General features: G+C 35.2%; 1 protein-coding gene across 4 annotated transcripts in view; it reads left to right on the top strand.

Moving 5' to 3' along the window:
• RASA2 (RAS p21 protein activator 2) overlaps positions 1–12384 on the top strand; it is a 116796-nt gene that overhangs the window by 92158 nt on the left and 12254 nt on the right. For 3 of the 4 annotated variants that reach the window (XM_029213999.1, XM_029213996.1, XM_029213998.1), the window contains exons 16-19: positions 87–170; positions 604–681; positions 4111–4184; positions 4740–4849. In XM_029213999.1, the coding sequence (XP_029069832.1) occupies positions 87–170; positions 604–681; positions 4111–4184; positions 4740–4849 (346 nt within the window). The remainder of the gene's footprint in view (positions 1–86; positions 171–603; positions 682–4110; positions 4185–4739; positions 4850–12384) is intronic. The other variant, XM_029213997.1, reaches the window with a different exon arrangement.

Below are 12384 nucleotides of genomic sequence, written 5' to 3'. Positions count from 1 at the left end.
GCCCGTTCACTCTGTTCTACTCTTTACACAAATTCTATTTCTTGAAAACCTAACAAGACTTTTTGTGTCTTTTCTACATTCTTTAGGATCCACAGACAGTTAGAACATTAACTCTCATCTCAAAAACCATTCAAACTTTGGGAAGCTGGGGGAGTCTGTCCAAAAGCAAGGTAAGTCTTTACATCTTTTGCTCTGTACTCACACTTCTAAATGTTGTTGCACCCTGTGATCCCTTCTTCCTCACTTTACTCCCTTTCAAATTAAAAACAAAGCAGAACCAAAAACATATATATGTATAGATGGCGATAGTTGTCTTTTAGATGTTGTGTCTTAGTCACCCTTACAGAAGACAGTTTCATTTAAACTAATGTGTCTAAGATGGGAGAGAGAGTCTAGTTAACAGATGCAAAAGCCTTTTGTTTATCTTTTTGTGCCATAATCATCCAGCAGCTGTTGAGAGAAATCTTCAGCTCCAAGCCCCATAACTCTCTTGAAATATACGATTGAATCCCTTTAGGCCCTAATCCTAAGTTTAAAAATACAGTCAATTATATTCTTAGTTCTCTACTTAACATATATAAATTCCATGTGTTTTTTTCTTAGTCAAGTTTCAAAGAAACATTCATGTGTGAATTTTTCAAAATGTTTCAAGAAGAAGGATATATTATGGCAGTTAAAAAGGTATGATTGTTTTACTCTGGAAATATTAACTTCTTATCATATAGCATTAGGCAAATAACATTTTATATTGTTCCTAGGAATCAATCCCCAGTTTAAAAAAAATGTTTAACCTGTCCATCAAACATGAAAAGGCTGTCTTTTACTATATTTCTCCTCCCATACACAACTATGGGTTTTTCAGCTGTGAAAATACCTGAATGAGTTTTAGCAACAGCTACTATTGCCAGTGTCTTAGTAACACAAATTACAAATATCTAGAGTTGATATTTCTTAACAGCAGCACTGTTGACAATTTGGTTGGGCAATTCTTGACTATGAGGGACATTTTTGTCCATTGTAAAATGTACAGCAGCCCTGGCCTCTACTATTAGATGCCAGAAGCATGTTCCCAGTTTTTACAACTAAAACTGTCTCTGAACATTGCCAAAGGTCCCCTGAGGAACAAAATTGCCTCTGATTAAGAACCTCTGGTCTAGGGGGAAAGACTTAATGGTACCTGATGTATAGTAGGCACTTAATTGCCATTGGAGAAAATATATGAATTATTGAATATCTTATAAACAATATAAGCTTGTGGTTAGTAACCTGAGGAAAGTTACTTTAATTTAAAATATACAGAAGTCTATAGTATATAAGGTCATAACAAAAGAGCTGCAACAAACAAAAGTTGCTCTACTTAGAAGTTGAGAATGTTTTGGGAAGATTTTTAATTTCTAGAGTCTTTAGTTCTGAATCACCCCAAAAAAAATGTAGCATTGTTATAAAACCCTAAAAATTTGTAAAGAAAACTTATTTTGAAGTACATCTAAACTTAGCTTGAAGAAATTACTGTATCTTATTTATCACAATTCTAACTTAATGACTCTAAATTAGCATGGTTAGATTTTAAAGATTGCATTCAATTTCTGTAGCATGATTCACAGGTGACTGCCAGGAGTATATTTTGTTTGTAGTTTTTTATGTGTGCTTTTAAATTTCTTAGAGGGACTCGTAAGTGAAAATGATCATTTAAAAAATTAAAGCCAGTTGGATTTTTTTTTTGTCTTGAATAATAGCGCAAGTTCAACCAAAAAAAAATTTTTTTAAGCAACCATTGAATGTTTTTGAGGAGAAAGTCTCTCAAAAGAATAGGCAAAGAAAAAGCTGCCCTTTTATTCTCAGGACATTGTTGAAACAGTTTGTGGGACAGTGTAGGCGGACTTTTGTTGGCAAGATTATGATGTTCTGTCTTTTGTTTTGGGGTTGTTTTTCCATTTTTTATGACCTAGGCTGTGGCAGCATCTGATTTCTTTTTCCTGATACAATCGGAATGTGTAGAGTTGGTAATGTCAGTGGAGAAAGTATTTAAGGGTGCCAGGAGTTTAGTCTGTTCCTGATCTGCTCTGAGTCACCCACTCACATTCTCATGCACTATCACTGTAGTACATCTCCTGTCTCACATTTACGTAGGATATTTTGCCCTAATATATGAATTTTCTTTATTATTTACTAGTCTAGATATGTGCAGTGCTAGAAAGTACAAAAGCTTATGAAACCCAATTTCTCAATTAGTGGTGTTCTCACTAGTGACACTGATCACTGCTCCAGAAGATAATAGTTTATAATTCTGAATCCTATACAATTTCCACAAAGTTTAGGAAAAATAACCTGAATAGGTCTGTAAACAGGCTGACCATATAATTCAGTGTCCAAAACCACAAAGTCTTCAAGGGTGAAAAGGAGTACTTTGATTATGAGGGGACCAAAGTTGTAGACAAGGATGGCCCTGAGCAAATTGAGGCCTATATTTACCCTGCCTGTAGTCCATCTTAATTATTATGTTTTCTTTCACCTTATATAAGTGGATTTACCTCATATTCCTTAACAATATGACAAATAAATAATAAATTTAATAATTACCATAAATAAATATTTATCAAATAAGAAAATTAGTGCCCACAGGCAAATATTAAGAAATGAAATATTTAAATAACTCTTTCACGCTCCATTAGTGGATGGTTGATCTGTGAGAACTGAAGATGTAATAGGACATTTCTTTAGTTTCCTTGGATGCTTGTTCTGTGTCACCCATATATAATTCAAAAGAAACTCTGTTCTTGTTCTTTCAGTTACCAAGATTTCTTCCAGCAAACTAGAAGTAAACATTCCACTGGAAAATCCCACAAGTGGAGGTTCTGGTGGGCAATCTACAGCCAGTCTTAGGAGAAAATGACTGTGCCCACAAACTCTACTTTAGATTGTTCACTGGTGCCTCAGTGTCATCCTTATTGGAATGTACTTTGTTTTTGTTTTAAACCCTAAGCGGGACAACATAGAAAAGTATAAAGGAAAAAACAAGAACTAAACGAATAAATAGTTCCTTTATGGAGCAAAATAGGATTCCTGTCTAAGAACAGGAATTGTTCCTGAACTACTAATTTCTCTCTCCCATGAAGAGAAGGCCACATGTCAGGAATCTCTTGACCAGTTGAGGTAGCATATTCTTGAAGCTTAAATGCTTTTCATTGGGTAGTTTGCCATTGCTAGATTTGGGTACTTCACATTTTCTTGAGCCACCACATTCCCACATTTTCCATGGGAAGTTTCTAAATGGTTATTAGATTTTCAGGCTATTCCAAAGAACCCAGTTACACTTTAGTCATAACTGAAATACTAGCTCTCAGGGCTAAAGTCAATTATATATGATGAAAGTCAGCAAACTCTTCTGTAAAGGGCCAGTGAGTAAATACTTCAGGCTTTGATGGCTGCATAAGGGGACTGCCACATATTTTTCTTTGTTTTTACAACCCTTTAAAAATTTAAAAACTGTTCTTGTGGGCCTTACAAAAACGGGTTGAATTTGGCCTGCTGAGCTATAGTTTGACAGTTCCTGACCCACACAGTATAGGTTCACAATCCTGTATCTGAAATCTTTGGGAACGGAAGTATTTCAGAATTCAGTTTTTCAAAGTTTTGAAAGATAATAGGTATGTGCTATATATTATATAATAAAATACCCGCAGTGTGCCTCACAGTAATGTTTGTGTAGCACATTAGTGAATATTCACACTAAGTATGATAAATACAGGCTATAAGTAGCCTTTCACCTGTTCAGGTTAAGTTACTGTAAATGAGTTTACTGTAAATCAAAAGCAAACCAAAAAACTCTTTGTACTCAGAGCTTTTTAGATTTCAGAGTTGCAGTTAAGGAATTGTGGGTTGAATTATTTCTACAGGGACATATATCCTGGGTTTTAAGTAACTTAACGATAAACTTTTAGAATACCTGTCATATGTAAATTAGGGACTTCCTCTACAATTAAATATGTATTTTGCTTTATTCCTTAATAATGAAGAACTTCACGATATTATCTATCAGCGACATTGATAAACTGAATTTATGATGTACCTTGTCACAAAGTTGTAATATTTGCCCCTTTCCCCATTTAGTTCTTGGATGAAATTTCATCTACTGAAACTAAAGTGTCCAGTGGTACCAGTGAGCCTGTGCACCTGAAAGAAGGGTAATTTAATGAAATCAGATTTTAAAGTCATATTTCAGTATAGACATTAAGTAAGTACAAAGAGCATGGGTCCAGGAGTGAGGAAATCTGGGCTTTATTCTGTGCTAAAACTGCCTAAGTAACATCAATCAGGTAAGTCACCCTCACTGTCCTATAAACTTTATGCCAGATGGGCATGACTTCTTGTCCATACAGTGCTATAGTTGTTTTGCAAATATAATGAGATTATGGGTGGTAGAGTAGTACTGAAAAAAGTAACAGCATTATTCAGTCTTAAAGTAGTGTTTTCATTGGAAGTTAAAGGGGAAAATTACTCACTTGGCCTTTTTAGTTCTGGATAGTACAGTTGTAAATATCAAATTATTTAAGGACTTTATTCCCTTAGTATGGCCAAAATAAATACAGGAGTTAGTTATAGACGGCAAAGACATTTTCATAAACTTAATATAGTCTTTGACAGCTCTTCATGTCATTTAAAATTAAAGGATAATTCTTTGTTTTGGATTAATTATTTTAATATTTGTAGCTAAATGTTTACATCTGTTGTTTTGGCAGTGAGATGTATAAAAGAGCTCAGGGAAGAACTCGGATTGGAAAAAAGAATTTCAAGAAACGGTGGTTCTGCTTAACAAGCAGAGAGCTCACCTACCACAAGCAGCCAGGTAGTTGTGTTTATGCTCTATTGTGGGGCTTTTCCTGATTCCCACTGAAGATTTCTTTTTCTGCTGCTTAATGTGACTAGCGAACCTTTTTACTAATGTTACTGTAGTTCATGGTTTCTCACAGTGATGTACACACACTAAAAATATAATAAATATTTGACGAGTAACACCATGTAAATTACACTTTTCTCTCCCTTTGAATGTCTTGTGTTACTAAAAGTGGTGTTCCTACAGTATGCTCTGTTTTCTAAAAATCCCTGGTAAATCCCTGTTTTTGTAATCAATCTATAAGGAACAACAGTTAGATATTTCAAAACTCAGAATTTTAACTTCCAGAGTCAAATTGGTAAGAATCAGTTTCTAGTAAATGAGAGGGTTTCAGTGGTTTGCCAAAAGTTCCTACAGTCATACCATAGGCTGTGATTTCTATTCAGTTAAAAGATTCATTCTAGACTATTGCCAAGCTAACTTCCAAGATGAAAATTCTAGTAATTTGCCCCCTGAAAAGGCACAAATTGGCTATCTGTTTGGGTACAGAGAGCCATCTTCCTACAGTGTGATTTGAGGGCTTCGGAGAGGCAAAGTTTGTCCCTCAGTGGACTGACATAATGCTTAAAATCTCTACCTTTTAAGTTTATTCCTTTGGGGGTAAAGCATTATCTACAGAAGGCCACTAGTTTCTGATACCTTAGCAAGAATTTAGTATCTAGATCATAGGTCACATACAGTAAAATTCCTTCTGTTCAGAGTGATCAGGATCCAAAGCTGTTCACTTAACCAGAAAGATCAGTTAAAGCAAGAATCACTTAAAAACAAACAAAAAGATGCATTCATACCTTAAATATTTATGTGTTTGTTTAGCAGTCTTATGATAGCCAAGATCTTTTCTTTGAATATGGATCTATAGATTAGATTTCCCCTCTGTCTTTCTTGTGCAAACATAACCCTAGTGCATCAGTTTTCAGGTTGATTTCTCTAAAGTGAAGCTAGAACTTAAATACTTGAAAAGTAGTCAAATTATAGAATCCTTTTAGTGTGTCATGATAGTCACCCTAAGTTTTTGCAGCTGTCTCACCCCCATATAAATCAACTTTATTTGTGTGGGTGTTGGTCTCCTTTTTTGAAAGGCTTTTCAGAGTGTTTGCCTGATTTTCAAATAAATATATGCCCCTTGGTAGGCGGCATTTATTTTGTCACTTTACATAATGTTTAAGTAAATTATAATTACACCATGGAAAAATGGCATTAATAGGTCTGGGAACAAACACAATGGACTTGGTAATCAAAACAGCCTAACCAATGGAAACAGAAGGGTACAAGCTTAATGGTTAGTACCCTAGCAGCCACAAGCATTCAGCCTCCCATGAGCATCATTCAGTAAGTTCTACAGAGGAAATGGAGAGTCTTGGTTAATCTGACAAATCTGTTAGGTAAAGATCTGTTAAGAGAACTTCTGGTGTAAATTCTGAAATGATAAAAACAAACACCACACGTAAGATACTTTCAAGAGAATGTAGACTCAATTAAGCTGAGTGCTTCAGTGGAGACTCTAGAAGAGTGAAGTGAAAAGAAATTTTTTTGTTTCATAATTCCTGAGGATGCTTAGACAGAATGACTACATATGTCAAATATATTAGTAAGACATAAGAGGCCAAATGCACTATATTTTTAGGCACCTAGATAATTTGTTGTGGAATATAAATATTCCAATGACTAAGGATCAATCAGCTACACACTTGCCCTTCCAGACAGCATTCTTTAAGCTAAGCATATTTTTAATGTTTTAGAAGTTACAGTTTATGTTGAATACTATATAAATGCTCTCACATATATAGCACCATTTTTAAAATAACTGGCATAATATGCTAATTATGTTTACATCAGCAGTACACTGAAATAAAATTTAAGGTAAGTTAGTTATCCTCTGTGAATAAGTTGGCTATTTTCTCCTCATTTAAAGTATTTTCTAATCTAAACCAACATTCTGAAGCCTTCTTTGGCTTAAGACTTTAGAAATCAGATGATAGCTTTGGACCTTTTTCCTCTAGAAAAATTCATGAACAAATATAGACACAAAACCTTGCATATAATTTCAGGGAGTTCATAGTCCCAGAGTCCATGCACAGTTCTCAAGAACTTCTGTTCTATCCAGTGATCTTATGAGGATAAAATTCTCTAGAATGATTAGACTGCTCTAAGGTATAAAATAGACACATTAGAAGTTACATTATTTTCAGGCCTTAAGAAATTTAACATGTTGGAATGGCATTGGAGGAATGAGCTCTATTATATGAAGTTTCAAGATTATTTACCAAAGCCTACAGTTTTAAGCATCATGCTTTTTTTTTTAACTATTTTGTTGGATTTTTCCAAAATATATTACATGCTTCCCTGCCTTCTAAAAAAGAGTTCATTGAACGTAAGTTAACATTTTCGAGATGGCTTGGGGCTGTCATTGATAATATTAATTATTATACAGTACTCTGATTTAGTGATGTTTTCTGGGCTGCTTATGGGTGTGTGCAGCTGTTTACTTCCCAGCTACATGCCTTGGACTGCCATGCTTTTTTGTGTTCCTGTGTTTGCTTTATACAGTTTTTCATTATCCCCTCTGTGTTCAAGCTGTCACCTTAAATTTCTTGTGCTGTCAGTGAACAATAATGTAGCATCTCACTCCCACCTCTTATCCCCTACTTCCATTTTTTACTGCTAATATACTATGAGTGAAGATGTAGGTACTGTGTTTGTTAAAATTATATATAAGATTAAAAGGCCTTGATTGACGGTTTCAGGACTTTCCTCTGTGAATAAAATCCATAGGCTTTGGATTCTCTCTTTGGTTGTTCAGCAAATGTTTTGCTTACTTCCTGTTTCCTTGCAGTTTTTTGCATAGCTACGACTGCTAGGTAATTAGTCTCTTATTACACTTTACGACTTTGGTGTCTGAAAGAGCGCCTCCCACATATTCTGTAACATAGCTTTAAATCATTGAGTCTATCACTCTTTCCTCCTACTGAACACTAGTATTCTGAATCAAGTATTTCTACCACTTAGAATCAAATAATAGTTTGCCAGTTTACTGGAAAAGTAATTAATAGAATTTTCTCAATTTTAAGGGTTTTTCTCAAATAAGTTATTAAATTTTGATGCCCACTTCGTAATAGTAAGCAATTAATCTTCAATATCACTAAATTAACATGTGGCCAATGAATATCGTAGGGCATTCAGTCAGCTATCAGTCATGATTACCTTGACAGTTTCTTATGGATCTGAGTGTGATTATGATTTTATATTGATACACTATAACGCGGTCATCTTCTACAAGTAAAAGTTCTCCTAGTTGTATGCTGGAATCAAATGAGTTATTGATGTTCCAGCCTTTTCCTATCTCATCCAGCCTCATCTTTTGCATTCTCCATATGTCACTTTGCCAGACTAACTCTTGAAGCTCCTTTGAGTTGTGCTCTTCTACATTCATGCTTTTGTATTTGCTCTATCTGGAAATCCCTTTCTTTCCTTCTTTACCTGTGTAATCTGTTGTCCTTTAACCCTCAGAACAAGTGTCAGCTCTTTATGGAAGTCGTTTTCATAAAGCTTCTGGCCACCTCAGTTGAGTATTCTCTTACTATGTTTCTTTAGCACATTAGTGATAACTTATGTCACACTGTGTGGTCATTACTTTTATCTATCTCTTGCCCTAGTTTTTTAAGATCCTCAGTGGTAAGGACCATGTTTTTACTACCTTCGTTAAGGCATTTATTAATTTTTAATAAATGGTTTTCTTCAGAGGACACCATGTTTTCCAGATATGCTGTTATCTGAATACATTAAGAACCACTGCTCTGGGTTTCTAAAATTTCTGCCAAGCTTACTACTAATAGTTTATTTTTTTAAATAATAAGTTACTAACAAATTCATCTCTGAAATTCCATTTGTGTTCTCCAAACTTGATTAGATATTGTCTACTTTTGGATGACCTGTTATACACAGATACATACATACAGCCTACACAACTTCCATATGATATCAGTGTTCTAGCTCATATAACCTATGGACAATATAAAAGAAGTTTCCATGATGTTTTAAACATGCATCTCAATACATTTAGGTTGACTTGGTTTTTACCTGCTCATATTTTCATACACAGGGCTCTGCAGTATTTTTTTTCTTTAATAACTAAAGAACACCATTGATTTGTCTGTGCATTATATTCAACAGATATTTTATTGGGTGCCTGCTGTGTGCCAGATGTTGTTCCAAGCTCTGGAGAAAACAGTAGTGAACAAAACATACCAAAATCCTTACCCCCATGGATCTTATAGTTTAGTAGTGATTGACAGTAAACAAACAAACAAAAGAATTTTATACTATATGGGATGATTATAAATGAGATGGACAAAAATAAAACAGGGAAGGGGAATAGAGAACTCAGGAGAGTTGCAATATTAAAAAGTCTAGTCAGGGAAGGCTTCACTGAGAAAGTGACATTTGAGCACAGACCTAAGGAGGGTGAGGGAGTGAGCTATGTGGATAAATTTGAGGTAGTAGTGATGCAGACATAGCTAACAGCAGCTGGTACAGAGGCCCTGAAACAGAAGTACACCTGGAGTATTCAGGAGACAAGAGAACGCTTTTGTGACTATAAAAAAAAATGAATAAGGGGGTAATCACAGGAACTGAGATCAAAAAGACCATGGAGGAGCTAGATATTATAGGGCTTGTGGATCATTGAAGGAGTTTGAATAACATGGCAGGGCACTGAAGAGTGTTAAGCAAAGGAATGATATCATTTGAATTATGTTTTGATAGGATTGATCTCCCTTGCCATGTGGAGTGCTGTGTGGAGATTAGACTGAAGGGGGCAAGGAGACCAAGTAAGAAGCTACTGCACTAATTCAGGGGAGAGAAGATAGTGACTTGGACCTGTTAGTAGCAACGGAGGTTATAAAAATAGATCACATCTTGGATCTATTTTAAAGATAGTATTCACAAGATTTGCTATAGGGTCAGATATCAAGAGTAAGAGCAAGTCAAGGATAACTCCAGGGATTTGGGCTTACACAAGTAGACTGATGAAGTTGCCTTTTTAAAAACAGACATGGGAGTTCTGGTAATAGTAAAGAAGCTTGTACTAGACTAACTGTCTCATAGATAACAACTAAAAACTTTGGCCAGAATATATAAAACAACTCTCTGAAGAATTTGACCCTTGGAAGATGAGAACTATGCTGGGTGAGATTTATGTTTATTTGGCTTTCCCCCCTGAGAGCACTCCCAATCTGTGCAGTATGAGGTGGTAGAATTCAAACAGAAAGTCATAGTTTGCTTTTTTTTGGCCGCACCACATGGCATGTGGGATCCTAGTTCCCCAACCAGGGATCGAACCCATGCCCCCTGCAGTGGAAGCATGGAATCCTAACCACTGGACCACCAGAGAATTCCCAGAAAGTCATAGTTTTATTGCCTTGAAATGGCAAAGGACAGAGTTCAAGGCTGCCAGAGAAGGCAGAAATTGAGGAGATTAAAAGGAGGAGCCTTCCAATCTGCTTTGAACTCCCCTGAAATCCTTAGCTGACTCGAACTGCTCATGCTAGGGGGAACTTCAGAGAGGCTAGTGAAAAGCAGTAACTGAAAGATTAAAAAAGATGAGAAGAGATCTCAGCTTCTTTCCTCCTCAGAGACAGAGTTTGGAATTTTAGAAGGTGGTGGTTCAGAAGTAAAGACTATGCCCTAGGATTAAGGAGATTTAAATAAACAAAGTATCATATAAACAAAGTATAAAGCCAAGCCTCAGAGTGATCAGCTAATGATGTAACTTTTTGAGGGAAGATAACTGAATCCAGAGTCTCTACAATATATTATTCTTAGTGTCCAGTATACAGTGAAATATTAACAAGTTTGAGAAGAAACAGGAAAATACAACACTAAGAGAAAAAGCACTTAACAGACGCAGACCCCTATATGGTCTACATGTTGGAATTAGCAGATATGAACTTTAAAGCTGTTATAAATATTTCAAGGGTTTAATGGAAAAGATAGTCATCATGATTAAAAAGATGGGGAATTCCAGCAAAAGAAAAAAATAGAAACTATAAAAAGGAATCAAATGGAAATAGGAATTGAAAAGTACAACATCATAAATGAAAAGTGTATTGGATGGGCTTAACAATGGTTTGGAGATGTCAGAAGAAAGATTCAGTGGACTTGAAGACAGATCAATGAGAATTATCCACTCAAAGAACACAGAGAAAAAATATTGGGAAAAATTAACAGAACCTTCAACCTACTGAGTTGTGGGACAGTATCAGGCAGTCTAACATATGCATGATTGGTATCCTAGAAGCAGAATAGAGAAAGAGGCAGAAAAAAATACTAGAAAAAATAATGGCCTAAAATTTCCCAGATTTGGCGAAAAACATTTTATTACAGATCTAAGATCAGTGAACACCAAGCATAGTAAATACAAAGAAAACTACACTTAGACATATAATAATCAAACCAAAGATAAAGAGAAGAATCTCAAAAGCAGAGGAACAAGACAGATTACATACAGGAGAACAATACAAGTGACAGCTAACTTCTTATAAAAAGCAACCAAAGCCAAAAGACAGTGGAATGATGTCTTTCAAGTGCTGAAGGAAAAAAGCTCTCTACTTAGAACTCTAGTGAAAATTTCCTTCAAAAATGAAAATAATCCTTTAGATAAGTTGTTAAGTAGACTTGCACTATATGAAATGCTAAAGGAAATTCTTCAGGCTGAAGTGATGTAACACCAGATGGAAACTTAGATCTACAGGAAGGAATGAAGAGCACTGAAAACGGTAAATATGTACATAAATGTAATAATGTCTGTCTTAATTTTTTAAAAACATCTGTTTAATGCAGAATTTATAACATTGAATTACAGCGTTTATAACAAATTTAGATGTAGAGTATATGACAATAGTAGCACAAAGGAAGGGGATGGAGTAAATTATTGCAAGGGTCATTATTTTATGTGGAGTGACACAAGAATAATTTTAAGTAGATTGTAATGAGTTAAGGCTGTATAAATCTCTAGAAGAAAACTTTAAAGAAAAAAGTATAACCCATCTCTCCCCTGCACAAAAAATAAATTTGGCAGGAGGGGAAGAACAGAGGAGCAAAAATCGGATGGGACAAATAGAAAACAAATAGCAAAATGATAGGTTAAGCCCAACTATAACAAGTAATTAGAATAAATGTAACATCATATCTAAGATCTGGAGCAAAGGAAGGATTATGCACTTTAATCAGTTCTCTTCAGCATTGTATTGGAGGTTGTAAACAATGTAGTAAGACCCCTCCCCCCCAAAGAAGAAAAGGACATATGGAGTTACGTAAAAATTCCTAAGGAATCTTCACAACAACTGTTTGAACTGATAAGTGAATTTAGCAAGATCTTGGGATACATGATTTGTATATACAGATCAGTTGTATTTGTATAAACTGGCATCAAAATGTTAGAAGATGGGGCTTCCCTGGTGGCACAGTGGTTGAGAGTCTGCCTGCCGATGCAG

This window comes from Monodon monoceros, unplaced genomic scaffold (assembly GCF_005190385.1).
Source record: "Monodon monoceros isolate NGI ecotype Baffin Bay Population unplaced genomic scaffold, NGI_Narwhal_1 Super_Scaffold_11, whole genome shotgun sequence".
NCBI classification, from domain to species: domain Eukaryota; kingdom Metazoa; phylum Chordata; class Mammalia; order Artiodactyla; family Monodontidae; genus Monodon; species Monodon monoceros.
This window is presented reverse-complemented; position numbering and strand designations above follow the sequence as displayed.